General features: G+C 33.0%; 2 protein-coding genes across 3 annotated transcripts in view; one reads left to right on the forward strand and one right to left on the reverse strand.

Annotated features, from left to right (window-relative positions):
• The first annotated feature begins 295 nt into the window (after positions 1–295).
• On the forward strand, positions 296–5418 carry LOC144852336 (putative hydro-lyase BLi00500/BL02808). Its single transcript, XM_078710117.1, has 9 exons — positions 296–371; positions 548–701; positions 835–1033; positions 2494–2656; positions 3086–3205; positions 3315–3488; positions 3658–3900; positions 4439–4600; positions 4939–5418. Exons 1-9 carry the CDS (start codon positions 296–298, stop codon positions 5136–5138), a joined length of 1491 nt encoding a protein of 496 aa, XP_078566243.1. The 3' UTR covers positions 5139–5418.
• Positions 5419–6992: 1574 nt separating this feature from the next.
• The window catches only part of LOC144852531 (uncharacterized), a 46289-nt gene continuing 30230 nt past the window's right edge, over positions 6993–23051 (reverse strand). The window contains exons 13-26 of one of the 2 annotated variants that reach the window (XM_078710399.1): positions 21726–21863; positions 21201–21276; positions 20211–20860; positions 19836–19941; positions 19546–19691; positions 19039–19128; positions 18693–18746; positions 17579–17624; positions 16973–17129; positions 16052–16207; positions 14646–14732; positions 12761–12841; positions 11046–11209; positions 6993–8658 (exon numbers count right to left, since the gene is read on the reverse strand). In XM_078710399.1, coding sequence (XP_078566525.1) covers positions 7801–8658; positions 11046–11209; positions 12761–12841; positions 14646–14732; positions 16052–16207; positions 16973–17129; positions 17579–17624; positions 18693–18746; positions 19039–19128; positions 19546–19691; positions 19836–19941; positions 20211–20860; positions 21201–21276; positions 21726–21863 — 2809 coding nt within the window. In that variant the 3' untranslated portion in view covers positions 6993–7800. Of the gene's footprint in view, positions 8659–11045; positions 11210–12760; positions 12842–13698; positions 13807–14645; positions 14733–16051; positions 16208–16972; positions 17130–17578; positions 17625–18692; positions 18747–19038; positions 19129–19545; positions 19692–19835; positions 19942–20210; positions 20861–21200; positions 21277–21725; positions 21864–23051 lie in introns of both variants that reach the window. The other variant, XM_078710400.1, reaches the window with a different exon arrangement.

Below are 23051 nucleotides of genomic sequence, written 5' to 3' on the forward strand. Positions count from 1 at the left end.
ATCCTATATATAGATTTGATTTTATTGTATACCATTTATCTGATATTCCTAATTTAATGTTTAGGATAAATGCATGTTATTGTTAAATGTATTTTTATTTGATGGTCCGAGGGCCCTGAATATCCGTTAAACTGGAAGGGTTTGTCTTTAAAGATAGTTGAAATAAGTAAAACAATTGACGCCGCACGAATTGACTTGTGAGATATCGAGATACAAAGTCCAAATATATATCGTTTGATATTGACGTTGTCAATTAGTATCGTCTCCATTTGACATATTGTCTACTGAAAGTGAAATGGAGCCTAGACATGCACGAAAAGAGATCCGTGATGGCAAGAGGTTTTTGGTAGATACATCGGGAACTTGTCCGGGTAAGTCGGTGTAACGGGGGTCATTAATGTTGAAAGGAACACACCTCGACTGAGGTATATTATTATTGATGGATTCAATTATCTTTGTGAAGGGTTGGTAGTAGAACAGACCACAGTGGACCGTCAGCCTTTATAATTAACATATGTAAATGTACCGCAACACATTTTATGCACAGGTTTCACACAGGTTAATCTTACAATGTTACCGGATAGTGTTGCTGAAGACTTTGAAGGCTTTTGTCGAGCTAATGAAGGTCCAATGCCCCTTCTATTCAAATCTGAGCCAGGCCAGTTTACAGCGCCACCGCTGGGCGTTGACATTGATGTGAGGTATATTTTGATATTGTATTGTGTCTTACACATATATTTATATACATATATTTATATTAAGTCGTTAATGTATTCGTTTCCCATCCACTTCTTTTTCTTCGTCCTGGATCGCCGTTCTTTTTCTCAACAAAAGGACCGATTTGGGAGCTTATGAATTAATAGAGAATGGTGAAACATCCGGAATGGTTGGAGACCTCATGAAATACAATGACCGTATTCGCCAGCATGTATCGTTCTACATGGGCTGTAGCTATTCATTTGAAAAGGAATATTTAGACGCTGGGCTTCCACTCCGTGCTTTACAACAAAAGCGTAGTACTCCATTATATCTTGTAAGTTGTGTTTCAGTTGTAAGAAAGTTCAGTATGACGACTGAATATGATTATACTGATGTTTCAATATTGTCATTACCACAAACAATCTGTAGACTACTGAAGAGGATGTGGACATGATGTACAGATTACAAAGTATTAGTATAAACAAAAAACGTACAGATCTACCATTATGAATATAGGCAATAAAACTAAAATGGCCCAATCCCGTCATGACAGACGATAACCTCGGTCCAAAATATCATTTAATTAAGCTAAGTACTTCTCTGCTATGGATGAGATCTTTTGGGTTCATTTATTTGTTAAAATATTGGTATACAGTATTTTATAACATCTGCAATTAGGTTTTTAAACTACTCTGTTGGTGAAGAATACATTTACAATAACTCACTAAATTTGATTAATGATAAGCTATAATAAAACGGACTAGAAAAATCAAAACCTAACCTAATACTATGCATAAATATTATTTGAAATATTTATAATGCTACCTTGATGGATCCTCAAAGCATTTGTTCTGTGAAATATGCGCCACCAACATTCAAACTAGACCTAGGTAGGCCTAGACGTAGGTAGAGACGCGGCCTAGCCTAGGCCTACACAATTGTTCAATCTATCCATTTTTTCCATGCATCAATAAAAAATACTCGTGTATATTAATCATAATAAACAACTATTATATAAAATAGGAAAGATACAAAATATGTAGTTTTAACAACTCCATCGGCCTAGGCCTACTTACTGTACATCGGTCAGCCGTCTCAGAGTGTCCATGGGACGGGCAAGTCCTGAGCCTCACGCCGTTACGATGAAGTGATGTAGCATGTAACAGATCGGTTGGTACCCTGCCTGCTGGCCTCCAGACAGTGGAGTGCCACGGAGGACACACGGGGCCAGGCCTGACTAACACATCACTTTTTAGATACGAAAATTAGGTTTCTCCGTACTTAGTACTGCAAATATTAACAACAATAATAATAATAACTAAGTTCAACATACCTTAAAAACATCATCGGTAATTATAACGAAATATATTCCACTGAAAAGTCACTGCAATATAGCCCCGCCCTCCCCCCACACCACCACAGCTCGCTCGATCGTCTGCCTATTTCCACCCCCGCGCCAGCCTGCCCGCGTACTATATGTGATGAAAGTACACGTGACCACTGTCTCTCCAGAGAAAAGTTTGTGCTAAATCGCGGATTGCATGATTTGAATATTCTAATTTTCTTTAATCTTCTCTATATAATAAATAAAATGGTAAAAAATAGGCTACACTCAACATCACCTACTATTAAATATAATTAATTAATTAAATCAAAATAGTGATGAGTGAAGGTAGTAGGCCTAGGCCTAAATGAGTAAAGACAGTGCATGGCTATAATGAAAAATGCCGCCTACCGCGCCGGTAGAGAAGCAGGCTGCTATAAGAAATGCAATGGAAATGGTATACCTTTTTTCCCTACCAGACAAATGTCCAATGTGCTCCGTATGGCGTATTCAACAACATCCAACAGTTTTCAAGTATGCGTCCAATTCCCAAGCAACAGTTACAACTTGCGACAAAGGTGACATTACCAATGACAAAATACCATGGAGCACCCATGCATATCGGAGATCCGGGTAAGTATGTTTGTTTGGGGAGGGGATGATGACAAAATTGGGTTTCCAAAAATTCAGGCTTATCTCTCAAGGTCTCTTTATGTTCTGAATAAATTGAGGTAATACAATGAAGTTTAAGATATAAATGTAGACTTTTCGGTAACACAACGAAGAAAGTTTTTTGAATAATTACGCATGCGCAATTACATTTTGCAAAATGGGCGGAGCTTAGGAGTTTCTAAGATTTAACATTCACACAAACTTGGAGCGATTATATTGTAATTCAATGCCTTGTGTTTTGTAAGTTAAGAAAGGACAGCTTTTTAAACGACTCACGCTATAGTATAAGTCAGAGAGGAAAGAGTGGGATTACTGTATTTGTAATTTCAACTCTTCCCTGATGATGATAAATCACATAAATCGCCAAGCACCTCAGGTGAATTTTTTCAGGTATGATTGGAGTTGACATTACCAAACCAGACCATGGAGAAACATTAGAATTTGAAGACGATGACGTGCCAGTCTTCTGGTCCTGCGGTGCAACAGGCATACCGGCAATTAAGAATTGTGGTAATATGATCATATCAATATATCAATATTTGTATTCAAAACGGCAAATTGCTGCAGTTATAGTAAATTGTTCTTACAACAAACTATAGAACGATATTTCTATTTAAAGGTGTGAAACTTGGGATCACCCAAGCTGTTAACTGTTTGATGGTCACTGACGTACCCACAGAAAAAGACGACCTGGCTGACGATATTACTGTCGAAGTCATTGAAGTTCAAAAAGACCCATTCTTTGCCAGCATAGTATCGAAGTCCAAACTAGAAGAAATAAAGGATTTGTTAGGCAAGTATTATATTAAATCCGAGTAACCCACAATACTTACCTGTATGAATAACCATCCCGATGGGACTCACCGTAAGACTGTGCTTGTGCTTATATTATTATTAATGAACTTGGAAGTTATAATCATGAAAAACTCTTGATATTTATTAAAGTTTTGTTTTTATGATAGACAATAGTAAAACCGCAAACCCAGACCAAGTCTTGAAATCTGCAATGCTTTTGTCACACTCGTCGAAAGTTGCTGTTTTAGTTGACGAAAATGTCGTTCAACTCACAAATGGAGGGATCAATGAAGAACTGCTGTTGTTACTACAAGTTATGGAAATGTTAAAGATGGAAGTATTGGTTCTGGTCCCAGAAACGACGTCTAATAGCTTTATGGGCAACATTAAGGCAAAGCTCTTTACGAAAGGTATTTTAAATACAATATTATAACCCAACAATAGCTCCCCTAAATAGATGTATTATTAGAACTCGTTTGTTTTACGGGAAAGTGTTCCCTAAAGCACTGTCTACACTATCAAATTAGTTTGACAAAAAAAAGTGTAATGTGCCCAAATATGGTAGTGATATTCCCAGATATGGTAGTGATATGACATCATCATGTCCATCCATATATGGGCACATCAAATTGTTTGTCACATAAAGTTTGATAGTGTAGACAGAGCTTTACTGAGATGTCTCAAATGAGGGTTGTACTGTAAATGCTTATTGTTATTCCGACAGACCGAGTAATTTTGCAAAAACCTGAGAAAACAATATCTCAGCAAAAATGAAGATGGTATCCAAATATTCTGGAAAGGCGCCTTAGTAGGCCTATGTTATTGAAATGTACCTCATACGTCGCTGTATACCTTCATCCACACACATTATAAATAATAATCTTTCATTAGTTCCTTGCTATACAAACAAAATTGCTTGAAACAATGACTTGTGTCTGGTCTTTACAGTGCAAAATATGAAGGTAGAGCGAACGTCATACATGGACAACGATGGAAGCGCTTTACATGGTGAATACCAGACACTGGATTATGCTGTATTGCTGACACAATACAATGTGATCGAGTTTGTTGAATGTGTTAAAAAAGCATCAAAAAGAGTAACATTCACAGGTATGTAAATACATTATATGATCTTAATATTGAATGCGTTACTAGAAAGAAAGTAGAAACGGTAGGCATTAATTTGACAAATCACGAGCGAGGAGACAGATCGGTGTGATCCACGTTTTGTGACTTGGGTTGCGGTCTTTGCGTTGCGTCAAAGTAAAGCTTGGTTCCCATTAGAGGCGCAACGCAACGGACGTAGATGCAACGCAAGCAGGTTGACCAATGACAAGCGACATCTTGAATAACCCATCGCTTGTGAAATTGGTCAAATCACTTAAAGAATTTAAATGTTTGAAACAATGACTTAGTTACCCAATTGTTTATTTATGTTAATATTTCAGCTATATCAATAAATGATCTTGATGCGAGACTGGATTTCCAAATTAAAACCAAGTATGACCAAGGTTGTCGAATATTGGCTTCGTTGCTTGTGATAATGAGGTCATGTCCAATACACGAGCGTTACCAGAAAAGAAACGTCGGGTATCCGCAGTCTACGAAACTTACAGAATCGTTGAGAAAAATGATTATCAATATATAAAACGGAGGAAGTCAAATACAGTACGTGTCTTGTAGAGTTCTGATTCAAATCAAAATTAACTTCATATGAAATACTGTAGCTTGTTAGGAAAACACGCCACAAAAAAAAATCAAATCAAAGAGTTGGATCAGTTGAAAATCATGTTTTCAAGAAATTTCACGATATCTCGTTAGAAAGGAAGGCACGAAAATAGAAGGAGTTCTGATTCAAATCAATTTAACTTGATATAAAATACCTTGTTGGGAAAACTGGATACTTACACACGCCACGACACCAGTTGGATCAAAGAGTTGGACCAGTTGAAAATCATGTTTTCAAGAAATCGTTAGAAAAGAAGGCACGAAAATGTAATAAAAAAATGTAATAGTGTCAAAGTGGATGTCATTTCTCACATCATTTATTTCGGCTTGAAAACAAAAATATGCAAAGCAAAGTACCGGAAAGTAATTAATTATAAAAGAAAGAACAAAATATACAACCAATTAAAATCATTTTCTAGTAAATATACAATAAGATATACCACATCATTGCTATATTACTGTACAAAATAATAACACTGAAAACAAAGAAACAAAACTACACTTTGAATTACACAAATACTTGGGATAGGAAAGCACACACGTTGCATTGGTTTACCAGACCCCTAATTAACTTAACTACTGAATTCACCCATGCTAAGCATCACACCAGACTAACACAAAAATATAATGTTAATTCGAATATAATACCAGATTCACACGTGTATATAATTATAGTATTTTATCAGTGTACTCTTCACACAAACCTTTGATACATACTTGATAGCGTGCATGGTCTATGAAAATGGAGAACGAATGCCAGGAAATATGGTTGGAAAATTCTCATAAAGGAAACAAAATACAGCAATCCGGTAGCTAGATTATTTCCTATGCTATATTAATACACATGTGAATGGGTATAGGAGGCATGGATCTGATCAGGAAAACAAACTTTTAGTACTTAGTACAAACATAACAATTAAACATGCAACCTAACTCCTTCATCTTTACAGAAAGTATAATTAACGATTAAGGACCATCTTCTACTGCAGTTACTGCAGTAACTAAATCTCTTGTAATGTAGGTTTATAAGGGAGTCACTGTAGTAAACCGTGTGTGTGATTACCACAAAAAAATGAATACATAAACAGTGTAAACAAATGCACTTACTGGAGTAACTGCAGTAGAAAAGGTTTGACATTTAAGTCCCTTTAAGTCTACTGTAATTTTAATAACATTTTACAAAGCCTATTATTTATTTACAATTATAATGCCATTAGCATTCAAAACAAATATAAACACACATGTGATGTGATGTTACAAAATAAAATCTTTAAATCTGACATTGAAGATATTTTACAAAGAACAATAATGGATAATTAAAAATGTACATTTCTTATTTACGTACACCTCTTTTTTACGTACACCTCAATCCCATAGTGATCATAAATGAGAAAGAATTGACTGTATACAGTCTAATAATACATCCCGATAGGGCTATATAGTCAAAAATAATTATTCAATTCAATTATTCATGTCATCAATATGTTAAATAAATTTAAGTAACCGTTATTGGTTTTGTTAGATTTAGTACTTCAATTGTGTATTTACAAACATTACTGTAATAAGGGTGTCACATGCCTACTATAAATGTTTTCTTTGACCTTTGACCAGTAGGAAGTTATTAGTTAATGTGATGTATCTCTATATCTATCCATCCATTCTTGTGGGACTTTACAAAAAGCATTTAGCACCATCCTGATATCTTATGACTGTAGCAAGCGAGCAATGTACCAAAAGCGCTATGCTTTTACCTTATAACCTATGACCTTATAACCTATGACCTTATAACCGATGACCTTATAATGCAGTACAATGAAGAATTATACATATCATTACACAACGAAACTAATGTAATAAGGCTTTATTTCGCAACTTGCAATAATCATTTTTACTTTTTCTTTCATGCTACTTTGTTTAAAATACCATTTACCTTCTTGTGATTTTAGTATAGCAGCATGTACCAAAGCACAGTGGATAGAATAAAATATGGAACCAGCGTGGTTCGTAATGAAAGCCATAACCAGTGAAAAGTGCAACATAAAATGGTGATTACATATAAATGAATATGCATGGCTTGCAAATATTATTCTTTTTAGCATCTTCTGTTTGTCAAATGTATAAAAACAATTCTCTTCTTGTCTGACAAATATTAGCAATGCACCAATAAAATATTTTAATTTGAAATTTTAATACCATTTTTAAATCATTGTTATAAAGACAATTTTAAAATCTATTGTACTTTTTCCAATAAGTTTATCAATGGAAGAAAATAAATCTGTAGTCAAAATTGTTGAATTGTATTAGTTATCGCCTAATGAATGAATTGATTGATTATTAATTGAAAGATACAGAGTAATCCATTGACATCTGTAATTGAGAATGGCGGGATGAAGCACCGAATAAACACATCTTCAATATCCACATTAACAGTTACACACATTTTTTTAAATAAAGCTTTAAAAAAAGGCTGGAAACATTATCATTAATAAATCTATAATTTCAAATTCTACCAAATATATACACATATTGATCAGTCTGGCCACAATATACAAAATCCAATTTTATAAATTCCAATTAAAGTTTTAGACACATCCGTATTCGTACCAAATAGAGTTCTCTTTCTTCGCCGAGTCGTCTTTAGTACTATCTGTTGCGTCGTCGGCCTCTTGGCCATTTGTTGGAAGCTTCCCCTTGTTTTTACCATCACCAGGTGTCATCTTCGTTGAGTTAATTGCAAGATTCGACTCCGATCCGTAGATCTTCGCCGGTTTTTCGTAAACATGTTTAGGGAGACTGTTTTTTCTCGTTAGCGAGTGGGAATGTTCGGAATTGAAGTTATTTGATTTGGTACGACCAATCGGAGGTTGTCTGACTCTATCTCGTGGTGACCTTGTCGAGGACACATTCATAGGATCGACTGGAATATTAACAGGGTCTCGCGGTGAGTTCTCTTGCGGAGAGCCTCCTAATTTTGGAGATTGAAGATTTTGTGGATATCGTGGCTTTGGGTGTATTACTTTATGCCCGACAGGGGGCGTCTTTTTAGTGATGGTTGGGGGTGTTGTTCTATCAGTTGGTGTCAGCTTGTGATATGGAATGGCAGCATATACAGATGGATTCAGATTATTAGATCTTGGTGTTGAAGCCGATGGCCCTTGCGGACTGTTAATATGAGTTGGAGAATTATACCCCGGATTATGTCTACTATTGCGAAATGAATTAAAGTCCCCATTGGTAATATCGACGGGATCCTCATCGTACACAACATCAGACACAACGTTTATGTGTTTATCCAATGAGACCGGCGGCGTCGTGTCAAGATCTAGACGATCAGAGTAGCGATTGTTAAGACTAGTGGTATACGCAGCAACTGCTGATCTGGTTGCCTCTTCTGGTTGCACAAGAGTCGAAGTCATGAACGGTTCTCCAATTGGAAGAGACTGCAAGATAGAATGATGGTGGATGGATGGATAGTTTGTTCCCCTAAGATTAAAACTATATTATTAGGCCATCAAACAGTGCATGATAGTGTGAAATTAGATGACAGAAAATATTAAAAGCATCCATCTCCTTAAGAAAGCAATTAGCCAACAACATGCACAATTAAACAATAAAAGCAATGCAAAGAAAAACAATAAATGGTAAAATAATGCAGTGATTGACAGACAGTGGCACATCAAGATTACAAACTCCAATTGCACAGTGACCAGTAGAAAAAGGTGTCAAAATGAATGTGACCCAATATCAAATGTTGGAAAACAGTTTACAAATCGTGTTGTGGATAAATGGAATGCACTACCAGATGAGATCATGTCTGTAGCTAGTGTAAAGTTATTCAAAGACAAGATGAGGGCCCCACCCTAAGGAATGAAGGGTAAATTATCAAATATCAAGTAAATACTAGGTTGAATATTAGGTTGTGCAAACATCAATGGGGGCTTTATGTATAAGAGCTGTTTCCCTCAGAACTGCTTATTATGTAGTTATCTTTCTCAGGTGCTAGACTTAGTGCCAAAAGGGTTTATTCCAAGTAATAATCTTGATATGCCAGTGTAGACACAAAACCGAAACAAAGTGTTAGTTAAATGCATGATAAAGCTAGCATGAACATAAAAAAACAATTTAAAAAATAAACTTTATAACATACGCAATTAACGCTCTTATAAAAAACAACAAAATCACTAAGTTGATAGCACGAATGCATTGTTTTTCTAAAGCTCTGTCCACACTATCATGTGCTCATATATGGACATGATGATGTCATATCACTATCATATTTGGGCATATCACTACCATATTTGGGCAGAGCATTGGGCATTTGTAGACAGAGCTTAAGTTGAGCATTTCTCATTCTTTTTGTCTGACAGGCATTTAGTAGGTATTCTCAAAATGTCTGTTATTTCTTTCATACTAATGCATCATACTAATGCATGATATGCTAATGCATCGTACTAATGCATCATCATACTTTTTTTGTAACATACCAAACTATCAAGAACAGCAACAAAGAGACTGAAAATAGATCACATTTTACATTAGCCTATCTTATTATATTATATTATAACTAAAACTAATTTAGCAGTTTTTGTTTGCGCAAGAATATATCTATAAATCTAAAAATAAATATGGTATATTATACATACTATTTGACTAAATTTATCCTAATTTAATGTAATAAAATTCGAATTTTAAAATAATAAATTGTAAAAATAATGCTAATATTAAATCTAATAATTTCTGTGTCACGCCACAAATTCTTTAAATATTAATTCACAGCAAATAAAAATTGGTTGCATAAATTGCTAAAGGAAATATTGCCTGTGCAAAATAAAGTGCAGCGTTGTAAAAATAACAATTCTTACTAAAACCATACAACATCATACATGGTAAACCTGTAAATATAATTACAACTTATTAATTAAATAATTATATAAATTATAAATATATCAATTAAACAATTAGATTAAATTTTGTTTGTTTAATGAATTTGTTAGGTGTTTATACACATAAAATCAATAATACTTATTTTTTTTTTTAAACAAAAGTGTGTGCTGTATTGGTTGATAGTTATATATTTAAAAAAGCCGTTTTCAAAGATCAGTATTGGTTCACCCGATGAACTAAATCAAACCTTAAACGTTAGAGTGTGCAGTCTGGTAAAATGGACATTTTTACCAGAAAAAAATGATATGAATTGAAAGCAAAAAAACTTAATTTATACCACAGCAAACATGAAGAGTGCTCAGTAAAACAAAGCAAGCAATAACGACACTTAAAAATGACATTAAAACAAGCAAAATTAAAAACATACTATATTTGACTCAGTATATTCTGAATTTGGCTCATACAGGCAAGTAGGTGGACTAAACTATACTTAGATATTTTTAGTTGAGTTGACAGTACATGTGTTGTCTCAAGTCCAGAGTCCACCAAACTTAAATTAGGGTGGGAGAGGTGATGTTGAGTGTATGGTATTATACTAGGTCAAATACAGTAATCCCAACAAATGCTTTAAAATGTTTATGCTTTCAACACCAAAGCAACACAGACATTGAATTACAATTTTAAAAAATATACAGTTAAACATAGATCTATTAAAAATCTAAAAAGTGTCTAGACATTCCTGGATATCTCTACTCTAACAAATCATTCATACATAACATGTTAATTATTTGTAATCAGAACAATTTATATGGTGCCACCTATTGTTGGGTAGAACTATATCTAAATAGCACCACCTATTGTTTGGGGTAACAATTTAAAGTCATACACCAAATCAAAATGACTGGTCAGCATCGACTGTGTACCACTTGGGACGTTTACCTACCATTTGCCCTTCCGATTGGTCCATTTTCGATAAATTTGATGCAGAATTGTATTTGAGATCATCAAGTATCTCACGTGAGCGACTCCGTATCCGAGACATCAGACCTCTGCTGCCACGACGCTCGCTTCCAGGCGACTCCGTATCATCAAGACTTTGTGCTCGTTCTAGGAATAAATATTTTAATAAATAAGTATTAAACAATGGACTTATGGGGAGAATTTCTCATTGCTTAACGTTTATCTACTGTTAAGCCTTAAGCCTACACTATCAAACTTTACGTGACAAAAAAATGTGATGTGCCTATATATAGACATGTCATATCAATACCATATTTGGGCATAAAACTACCATATTTGGGCACATTACACTTTTTTTGTCGAACTAGTTTGATAGTGTAGACAGAGAGCTTTAGGTTATCCTAGTCTTTATGTTTACATAATAGAGGGTGAGTACATTCTAAGGAGGATTTACGCCTTCCTAATTTATGAACTTGGCATGGTCCAGGAAGCTATCACAACTTTGTTTGGTGTAAAAGCATGTGCAGTAGTTGGACTTGTTCTATTGCTTTGCCGTCGTTAGTGTCGTATTTGTATAAAGTCTGTACTAAGTATTAATTTTATTAGCCGGGATATCTAAACAAGGGAATACTCACTAACTTTTTAATTGGTACAATTATATTAAACTAAGATATTCTATTAGTAAAAACTTACCTTAATTTATGCAATAATTAATTAAATCTTGCAATCAAACACATTATGTCATTTTTATTTCCAATAGCAAATATATTTTTTAAACATTTTTACAAAATGATCAAATGTGCATTTCAATACAAATGTACTGAATAAACTATGTTCTTTTACCTGGAAGAGTCCTCTAAAAACATCAATTTGAACTAGATTAAAATTTTAGTTAATTAGTGTTGCAAATAAAAATTAACACAATTAATTTGATTGCAAAATGAATAAAATATAACTAAAATATATAATATATTAGTAGTTAAATGATATTAATAACAAAAACCAATATATTATATTAGCATGACATTAAAATTAGATTATAATATTCTAGTAAATAAACACATGTCTCCTTCCAAAGCAAGATATTAGTAGAAAAGTGAAAATTTAACAGTGAGTTCCAATTTACAAAAAAGTTTGTTATAATTGAGTTTTAAATAAAAATAAATATTCATATTTTTGATCGGATTTGAACCATACCATGTGGTCTAATGGTAGGATGTATATCAAGCACAAGATTTTGGTTTGAAACTTTGTTGGGCAACTTTTTCTAATTCTCACGAATTCTTCAACGTTTATAAATTAATTGATAATTTATGAGCAGTTTCTCTATGCTTACAAATTGTATATGTATAGATATTTTATAAATTTACAGGCATAGCGAGACACTATATATCAGCCATAATAGAGGATTAGAGACCCTTGACACCTGTTCCTGCACGGTTCCGATCTGGCTCCGGCAAATCAAATTAAACGCCAATGTTTCGTTTTCAAAGCGCTCCATGCGGCTATGCAGCAATCGATATGGGCGTAGCTACGTGGAAACAAAACACTGACATTCAATTTGATTTTCCGGCGCCGGAACCGTACCAGAACATGTGAGAAAGGCCCTTTAAGGAGGAAAAAAGAAATGTTTATTTCTTTGACATCTTGCTTTGGAAGAAGACTATGCAACATAAACAGTAGCTAACATAACCATACCAGAACCAAGTGTGCTCAGGTTAGGCGTGCTTTTAGCGGGAACAGCTGATAATCCCTTTTTCTCTTTCCCTTTTTTCCTTCCTAACGGAAAATAAAATAGATAGATAGAAGAAAATCAAGATGCCTGCATGCCAATCATGAACCAATGTAAGGATGCGAGCTTGACAAAAACAAAATGAGGAAAGGAAGACAGGAAGGAAAGAAACCGGACCAAAATAGAATAAGACCGATAGTGTGTATTCACAATTCATAAACCTTACTACCATTTCTATTCCTGACAAAGAATAACAAATTTAAATTAGTAAAAATATGTATGTTTTTTTTATATTATTATAATTTTGTATTGTTTTGTTAATTCTACATGATGTGTGTCAGTATTTTGATATGCTGTATATATATATGTATTGTACTTATTTATGTATTTATATATGTGTTTATTAATGTACTTTGTGTACATTTTTTTTAGTTTAGAGTTTCCAGTCTTGTTGCTGTAGTTAACTGATTTTCCATCCCAATTCAAATTAATTTTCATCCACACCATGTTAATGAATGGTTTAGTATTACGATCTTTAATATTATCATCATCAGATTTTCAAATTTTGTTAAAAGTTAATTTATAATAACCGTTTCAATTTAATGTTGTTAAGAAAGCTGTGTTTGCGATATTTACGAGTGCGATCGCGTGGTGAACTGGCCTCCAGTGATTTTCACCTACTACCTGCCATTGGTTTCGCGGTGCCGTTTGCCGAGACTACATCGGAACTAGTATCCAATAAGGTTAGTAACTCATGACACTTGTCTATACATGCTGAGAAAGAGGTCAAAGTTCAGGTATAAAGAGCAATCCAAGAAACAAAAATTCCAAAAATATACAAAATTTTCAACCAAAAAAAAAAAATTATATCAAGCTGTATTTGTTGAAATTAGGTTGCATTTACCGAACTCAAAGTCAGGAAAGTACGTATCCGGAGGGAAGGCGTCGGAAAGGTTGAGGGAGGGGTAAGCCTCGAGGGCTTTTTCAAAACTGCTCCTTCTGGCAGGTGGTGCTAATAAAAAGTTATTAAAACAAATGATGGCAACAGAAATATGAAGTTATAAATAACAAATATGGATTGGTTAATAATTTTTAGATAAAAAATGATTTTTAACTGATTAAATAATAATGTATTTAAAATAAAATTTCGAACAATAATGTGTATGAAATGAAATAAACATAAAATTTAACATAAAATTTAAAAGAAAAAAACTTTAAATGTTATGGTAATATAAAACAATTTTAATTAAAATAATAGTTTCATTTATATTGCATATTTATCTGTTTAATTGTTAAGGTGCAAATAATATTCATTTGAAATGGTTATAAACAAAATTATATAAATCTTTAAAATTGAAATTATGCAGAATCAAAATTTGTTTATTTAATCAATAGTTTCAACAACATTATATGAAAAACGGATCAATGATCAAATAATGGCTGCAGCTAAACTAGTACCACACCGTATATAAATACAACTTAATACTTTGTATTACTCAATAGCCTGGTTCCAACTTGGACGCAACATAACAACGTAGGCACAACACAAGTGAGTTGACCAATCACTAGCAACAGTTCGGAAGAGCCATCGTGTCGTGATTGGCCTTTCTTACGTCTTTAAACACATTTTTGATGCGTTGCAGAATTTTGCACGATGTTAGAGAACCATGTCATCTAAATGGCACTAAAATAGATGAGCGTTGTAGTCGAATAAAAGTCACAATAAAAAAAAATTATAACTTTAGAATTAGAAGTAGCTCTTAGTCTTATTTGATCATTTACAGTATACAAAAAAAAACAAAAATGTAAACACAAAATGTAAAGAAGTAAAGAAATTTCCCGTCACCCTACCTCGCTTAGTTGACGAGGAACTTGATAAAGAATCCAAATCATCTTTTGACATTCTAAGATCTTCAGAAGATAAACTACTATGCACAACTGTAAAATACACACAAACAAAAAAAACAGTTTGAGTACAAAACATACCAAAAGTTTATAGAAACAATATATAAAGAACACATCCTTTTCAAAGAAAAATATGACTTTATATTATAGTATATTATTAAAGATATATATTGTCCCCCTAAAAAATAATGTTTTAAATTTTTTTTTTTTGGAATATGCCATTTTAATATCACATAATAGTTATTCACTATGAACAAAAACTTGAACCAAAAAAATATAATTTAAAGCAAAATATACCTAAATTGTCTCGAAGACAATGGTTTTTGGTTGAAATTAACCATTTCTTTGTCTTTTTTTATAAGTGAAATAATTATTTTTGATGATTTTTTTTCTACAGAAGTGAATAACTTTTTAAACCGTGAAATTGCCTCTTCAAAATCTGATTTTATTAATCTTTATTTTTTCATGTTTTTGGGGGACAATACATCTTTAAAACAATATAAACATTATTATGGTAATTTTTGTCAGACATTCTAATGCATAAAATAATGTTTTACTTTGCAAAAGATTTGAAAAAAAATATAAATACTGCACTGTTTATTTATTATTTAAATAAAAGACAAAAACATTGTTTTATATATGTACGTTCAGTTAAGTGCGGTATGAATTATATATCTATATTAGAGTCAGTGAAAAGTATATGGTACTTGAAATATAAAATAATATATTAAGCTCATGATATCGAAAATACAAAAAATAAAAATTAAAACAAATATATAGTTGCTTAAAAAACGTTAATAAAATGAGCATGGAATGATGTTATTACAATGATATGATATTTAATATAAAATATTTTATCTTTCTAACCTAAAAATTAATAGTAACTATTGAAGATTAAAGTCTCCATTTTTTTTTATTTACTGGTATATAATTTGAAATTAATGCATATTAATGCATAATATTAATACATAAATTGTGGATTGTAAACATATTAAGTACATACATAAAATATACAATTTTTATGCCATATGTGGTGTACATAGATATAATAAGTCTGATTGCTGAGTGTTATGGTGGGAAAATAAATATATCAACAATTAATATTTATATAGTAATAATCCAGCCCTCGAAATTAGCATTGTCAATCAGCATTTACGTCAGCCTTTTCTTTGCAGAAGACACTACATCCCAATTTCGAGGGCTGGTAGTAAAAACATATGTAAACACAGCAAAACAATATTACAACTAAACAAATAAAGCAAGTTAGAAAAACAAAAATCTGTTGTGGTAATAAATGTGATGTTTTAGCAATGTTAGACAGCTCCACAGCAAACATATTTTTGAATCACTACCTTCTTTCCTCTGTAATACCGGGTCACGCTGTGCTTCGTGCACATACGCTGGCATTGATTTACGGTTTTGCATCGAGGCCTTGGAGCGGTTGCTCTTCCGGCGAATGTAGGACTGATTGCCTTGGTCGTCGTCACTCATGAACGTGTCGTGATCGGCTAAAGGACGAGTGGAAGCGAAGGATACATTCAACACAAACATGCATTGTAAGACATTATTAAAAACAAACCACATATGCTGAATAGGTATAACAAGCAATTGAACTATTTCAAGATCAAAAACATTAAAGTTTACAATACACATAGATCTACTATGAGGAATAAAACAAAAAACTATAAACATCAACAAAAATACATGCATATTTGCTATCAGTATGGGGTTGATTTATCCTATTCCTGTCTCATACACAGTAGTAAACAGATGGTAGGCTTGTTGATGACACTAACACTAACAGTAAAGATGATTTTAATGAAAATCATCCATTAATATAAAATTCTGTCTTTATTTGGAGGAATTATTGCACAATATATATTGTTTATGGAAGTAAGGCATACTAGATTTGAACACATGAGATTAGATTTTACAGACAAAAAAGCTTTATTAAATTATGTGATGTATGTGAACTCTGCTTGTATGAAAATTATCTGTTTTGAGTTTGTATTTGGTTTTCCTTAGTTGTCAAATATAACATTTTTTTTATGTTTTTTAAATTTTTCAATGAAGATATATCCAACAATCTAATTTCTATCATTATTCAGAAATTCTTAACCACAAACATACATCATAAACACTACATTTTCTTTTTTTTTTAATTGATGAAAATGTTTTTGTTTTGTTTCCATATATAACTTGAAATTCAATGTATGTTTGTGATGATAAAAATGTCTGATTAGTTAGCAATACCACATGCAAAGAAGTCTCACCTGGCCGTTTGGCCGCTTCTATTGTCATTCCTTCAATCGATTCCCCACCACCAGAGCCGACTGAAGATGTCTCTCCTGGACTGTCTACCATGCCATCTATGCTGTCGTTGCCCAGGGAGTACTTACGTTCCTTCTTAGATTTGTCTTTATTCCGAGGCTGAAGAATTATTTAAAAAAGTTACAACAATTTATTTACAAATTTATAGATAAACAAAATGATTAGTTCTTCTATTTGATAGTCATACATGGATGTATGCTCTGATGACCCTGGCACTAGGCCAGGATTGACAAATGACATTAGGTCAGGATTGAAGCTTGACACTAGGTCAGGATTGAACCTTGACACTAAGTCAGGATTGAACCTTGACACTAGGTCAGGATTGAATCCTGCCATTTGATCAAGATTGAATGCAAGCACTAATTCAGGATTGAACCCTAGCACTTGGTCAAGATTGACCCCTTGCACTAGTTCAGGATTGAACCTTGACACTAGGTCAGGATTGAACTCTGGACCTTAGGATTAGAATGCAGGCACGGTAAACCACCAAGCTACAGCTCCACTTTTTAAATTCTTCTACCCAGCCTAAAGTAGCCAAATCAACTTGCCTTATGTATCCGTTTCAGAAGACCACTAAAACCACCTCCCTTATTCCTGAAAAACAGATACAAAATAATAGTAAGTAAACAAATATTTTTGATTATGGGCTGAATAGGCTTTTATTGTTAATTATATAATCATACTGAACAAGCTTGGTTTTAGACACACGTCTTAAACAAGAGGGGTATGTACAGTAGTATCGTAGGCAGATTAGGTTACATGTTCTCTCCATGGCAGTACTGTACTACTAATTCAGACAGTGAGTGTATACACTACTGTAAAAGTACATGTAGTAATTAAACCACATGCTCATTAGCGGTATATGTCTAAGTGTACAATAATTAGAATGCACTATGACCACCATCAACTAGGCACATTCTCTGAATCATCAGCTCATCAAAATGCAATTACAACAATTCCAACATGTAACATGCTTTATTACCAGGTCGCTTGACTTTCTAGGTCAAAGGTCACATAACCCACAATCACATACAGTACTGTATATAAATACCATGCTGTTATTAGCATACAGATAATCAAACCTGATTGGCCTATAAACCTACACAAAATACCCATGCAATTGTTAATCTAAGGAAGGAAATCTGGATCATTTGAGGAATTTAAAATTTAAATGGTTAAGTATTAACAGTATACACAATTAAAATTTACACCCTTCTAGTTAAAAAACAAAAATCAGGATACCTTTAGATTAATGCAAAAGTTACATATAAAAGTCTTAAGAAAATAAAAAGAAAAAATAAAATATTTAAATGAAATCTACAGGGTACTGAAACTGCTTACGGTATACTGATGGGTGATTTGTTAAAAATACCGCAATATGTAACAATTTTTAAAGGATACCAATCAAAAATAATAACCGTTAAAATAATAAACAAACAAAAATTAAGAATATCATCAAATGCTGAGACAAGATATTTTGACAACCATGCATCCATGTTGTTAGGAAAACAATAAACAAAAGAATTATGGGTAAAATACCTGAGCACGTAAAGTTTTTAATAAGAAAACAAACAATAATGATGCGTTTTAAGATATATTATCAACAGAAGACTTAAATGAAGAACAGATGCCAGGAGAGGGGGTATTGCTAAGACAACTCACCCAGAACAGATTGTATTTTGATAGCTTAGTTCGCTCTCTAAGCTAAAACTACCGCTAGAATTTTATTGGTAAAAAAATCATTGACAGGTTAAAAATCAAATTAAGTTTCTTTAGCATAGTAATTATGTTGCTTGTGGAAGATGTATATTTTAATTTTACCATTAGGTAATAAATAATTGTGTTGTGGATGTTTTAATTTTACCATTAGGCAATAAATAATTTTGTTTTGCAATATTATGTAGTACTAATTGTGACTATATTGGTGCTCTGTTTGGATATACAGTGTGCTACAATAATGACAGTGCTCTATAATTATATGACTATCATTTAATTCATAATTATATACCTTTTTTGAGGCGACGTGTGGTTCTTATATTGGTCCATAATCTTTTCTTCAAGTTTCTCCTTCTGACGACGTAAATTGTTCAACTTCTCACTGCAAAGCAGAAAGCATAAATTTTAAAGGATGGTATAACAATAACAAGTTTTAAATGTTTCAGATCTTAACAAGATTGACATTACTCAATGCTTTTCACAAAGTAGTGAACACGGTGGACAAACAAATGGATTACATGGTTCTCAACAGTTGACCATATTACAAAATTATCTTTCATCCACTTTGTTTTTCAAGAAAATATCGATTGACTGAGGTTTAAATATGCTTTGTTTTGCCAATGTCCTTCTGTAAGTGGCGGGCTCCGCGCTGTTGAGAGTGAAGTGAAATTTAAAAAATATAATGAAAGTCAAAATCTGGCGACACTTCCTCTTCAGTTCGCATGCTTTTCAAATTTGAAAGATGAACCAAAAACAAATTAATTGAAGGGTGTTAGCATTTTCCAGGAGCCTGACTTACACCAGTTGTTTCTGTTCCTCGTGGTGCAGTTCTTTGCTCTCCAGAGTGGACACCAGTAGCTCCTGATTCTGTGCCATCAACTGGCTTAGTTGCTCCATCAGTTTCTTGTTCTCTTCTTCTAAGTTGCCATTCAAATGATTCAACAACTGCAAAACAACAATTAATAATTTATCAAAAATCTTAAAGCAAAAACTGTTTTATCAATGAGTATTCATGTTTAGTCATCCATTAAAAGGAATTATCAAGGAACTACGGAGAAGCATCTCAAATATTAAAATAAAGTTAATTACCTCACACCGATGGGCAACCTTACTGCTCTCAATCTCCATTTGTTGACAACGGTCTTTAGCATCATGTAGTTCTCCTTGTAGCACCGTGTGATCACGCTGTAAAGTCCTTTAAAGTAAAAAATACTAAAATTGAGGCTTGATAGCAGGATTTTTGTATAATTTGGTTATACACTTGGTGTTAAGCTCTGTCTACACTATCAAACTTTATGTGAAAAATGTGATGTTTTCATATATAGACATGATGATGTCATATCACTACCATATTTGGGCATATCACTACAATATTTGGGCACATCACACCTCTTTCAGTTTGACAGTGTAGACAGAGCATAATACATATGCTAATTAAGTTAATTTAAATACATTCTCTCTCACCTGTACTGTCCTTTAACAGTGTTATGCTTTTCTTCCAGCTCCTTGTACTCTTTATTTAAACGGTCATAAATGTGTTGTAGAGATTCATGATCCCGTTCTAATGTGCCGTAAGATTTATCGCGTTTCATCTTCCGTATGGAATCCTCTTCCTGGCGGAGTGAGCTCTGCAGAAGGAGCATATCAACTTTTTTCTTCTCCATCTCCTCACGCTGTTCTTTCACGTTTTCGAACTCGCTCTTTGCGACCTTCAATTCACTCTTGAGGGCGCTGTGTTCATTAATTAAGCTTTCATACTCTTGGTTTAGATTCTCATGTAGCTGTGTTAATTGATCGTAATTTGATAAAAGAGAGTCGTATGTCCCTTCCATTTCTTCCAATTTTGACTTTGATTTTTCCGCATCGAGTTCAAGTGAAGAAACCTGTGTTTGGAGGTTGTTGTTCTCCGATTGGAGTGTTGAGATCTGCGAACCAATAGTAGCTTGTTCTACTTGTAGCTTTGCATGTTGGGATTGCAGATTTGAACTTTGTTCTTGTAGCATGCCTATCTTTGATTGATATGCTTTGTTTTCCGTTTGAAGATTAGCTGTCTGGGTCGTAAAACCTTCTTTCTGCGATTTCAAATTATTATTTTCTGCTAATAACGTTGCATTCTACAGAAAAGAAAACATTTACATAAATAAAGTAATCGCAGAATGCGAGTTAGAGTTATTATATTGAAACTAGAGAGTAGAATATGACATTTTCATAGAGTTATTATATTAAAACTAGAGAGTCAACTCTAACATATTCACAGTTCAAAGACAGAGTCAATGTGGAGTGGGAGAATCAAATATGGCTGTATTATATCATCAATCATATAGCTCTGAGCATCATTTCACTGTCACCTAGTTCACTCTCTATTTGTAATGTAATAACTCTATGGAAATTTGTATGACCATTTTTATAGGTGATGCATCTGCTGCATCTTTTGTGGGTCCCTTTAATACGTACCTCACGCTCTAATTCCACAAGATGATCCTTCATTTGAATAATCTGCTTGGCATGAATCTTATCACTGTCAGTTCTCCTGTAGGAAAATAAAGAAATTGAATGCCTGTATAAAATGGCATAAAAGCAAAAGGATACTATTTCAAACAGGCTACTTAAATATTTTCCCCATTTAGGTAAATTGTAGTTGTACATTAATTTATATCATGTCAATCAATGAATTCTACTACAAATAGAAATGTGTTGTAATACAATATTGTGTATCATGTGACGGGGCATTTATTTGAGGAAATAAATAAAGGCCCTGGGATGTTTCTTAAAAATTATGTTCTATGGCCGTGGGCCGTATTCGAAAGAGAAGTTTATTCAAAGCAAGGTGTTTATTTGAATATATACGGTAATTTTACTTTTTATATTTTTAATCCCAAAACACTACTATAATATTCATAATAACTACTATAAAGTCCAAAGACAGAATTGCAGACTTTTTTTTATAAAAACCATAAACGATGAAATTTGTTCACTTACTTAACTGACGCTCTTCCGGGTCCGTCCATCGTTGACCTTTCGTCTTCTATTGTTTGTTGCTGAAGGCTGTCGTACTCACGCTTCACCAATCGGATCTCTTCGTTCATCTTTTGGTTGCGACCAGTTGATTCTTGTAATCTGAAAGAAAAAAAATGATATTCATTGAATTACTTTATTTCAGTCCAACAAAAATTAACAACACAGAATCACATTATGGAAATACAAATTTGAGAAGGAAAGAAAATGAGGAAAAAAAATCATTATTACATTTTCTCCCTACATAAAATTGAATGTTTTTTTCCTGTGTTTTGACACTATCTAATAATTGTTAATTATCAATAATAAACATAATGCATTACATTGCACAAATAATTATGAGCAGCCATTTAAACAAATTTAATTTCCATTTCAATTTGTCTATAAGGTATTGCATTTCAATGTGAATAGCTTCTCTCAACAGCTATTATATATCCATGACATTATGTAATCCAGATATATCACATATTTTACAAGTTCATTGTACACATTATGCAAGGTTTTAAAAGGCATAATAAATAATATGCAATTCCCTCCAATGCAAATTAAAAACATCCAGAAACTACATATATAATCTATCCGACACAAAATTAATCATTTCAAAATTACAAATTTTCAAATTAATTTTTCATTTCTAATCCTAGACTATCAAACAATAACAATAAGCAAGGACATCATAGATTATAGACTAAAGCTAGATTAGAGCAGATTTAAGGTATTCAATATTTAAGCCTAGCCAAGCACGCCAGACCTGTGTATTATTATAGGCCAGTAACATGAATGTAATCGAGCATGGCAGGCCTGTCTCGGTAACATTAATGTAATCTTGCACGGCAGACGTGTCTATGCCTATTACAGGTCATTAACACACAAGTAATGCGTAATGATCAACCATTGTTCAATGGTGGTGATGAAAAACATGTGATTATGCTAAAATTAGTATTTTTCTTATACGATCTTTGGAGATGCGGCTCTTTTAATGTATTTTTCTTTTACTGTCTTAATTTATGCCAAGCAAAAAAAATTTCCATTTTAAGTGGACCAATGAAATGTACATGTACATTTGTCTTTATGTGTTGTGTGTAAATTAAATAAATTACTGTACTATTATTTGATTCAACAACTAACATTTGTTAAAATGCTATAATTACAATCGCAATGACAGCAATAAGGATGATAACATGACGACAATTTTACTTTTGTATGATAATTTTATTCACAGTCAAATTTCTAGTTTCATTTTCAAACTGATTTGATTATGTAATTTAGCGAAACTCTCATAATGTGGTA

This window comes from Antedon bifida, chromosome 9, assembly GCF_963402885.1.
Source record: "Antedon bifida chromosome 9, ecAntBifi1.1, whole genome shotgun sequence".
Lineage (NCBI taxonomy): Eukaryota > Metazoa > Echinodermata > Crinoidea > Comatulida > Antedonidae > Antedon > Antedon bifida.

What these genes read in the sequence shown, in the direction of transcription:
- LOC144852336 (XM_078710117.1), top strand. Translation starts at nt 296, where the DNA reads ATGGAGCCTAGACATGCACGAAAAGAGATCCGTGATGGCAAGAGGTTT. An exon ending in TACATCGGGAACTTGTCCGG is followed by an intron (nt 372 to 547) that starts GTAAGTCGGTGT and finishes TTTTATGCACAG; the next exon opens with GTTTCACACAGGTTAATCTT. An exon ending in GTAGTACTCCATTATATCTT is followed by an intron (nt 1,034 to 2,493) that starts GTAAGTTGTGTT and finishes TATACCTTTTTT; the next exon opens with CCCTACCAGACAAATGTCCA.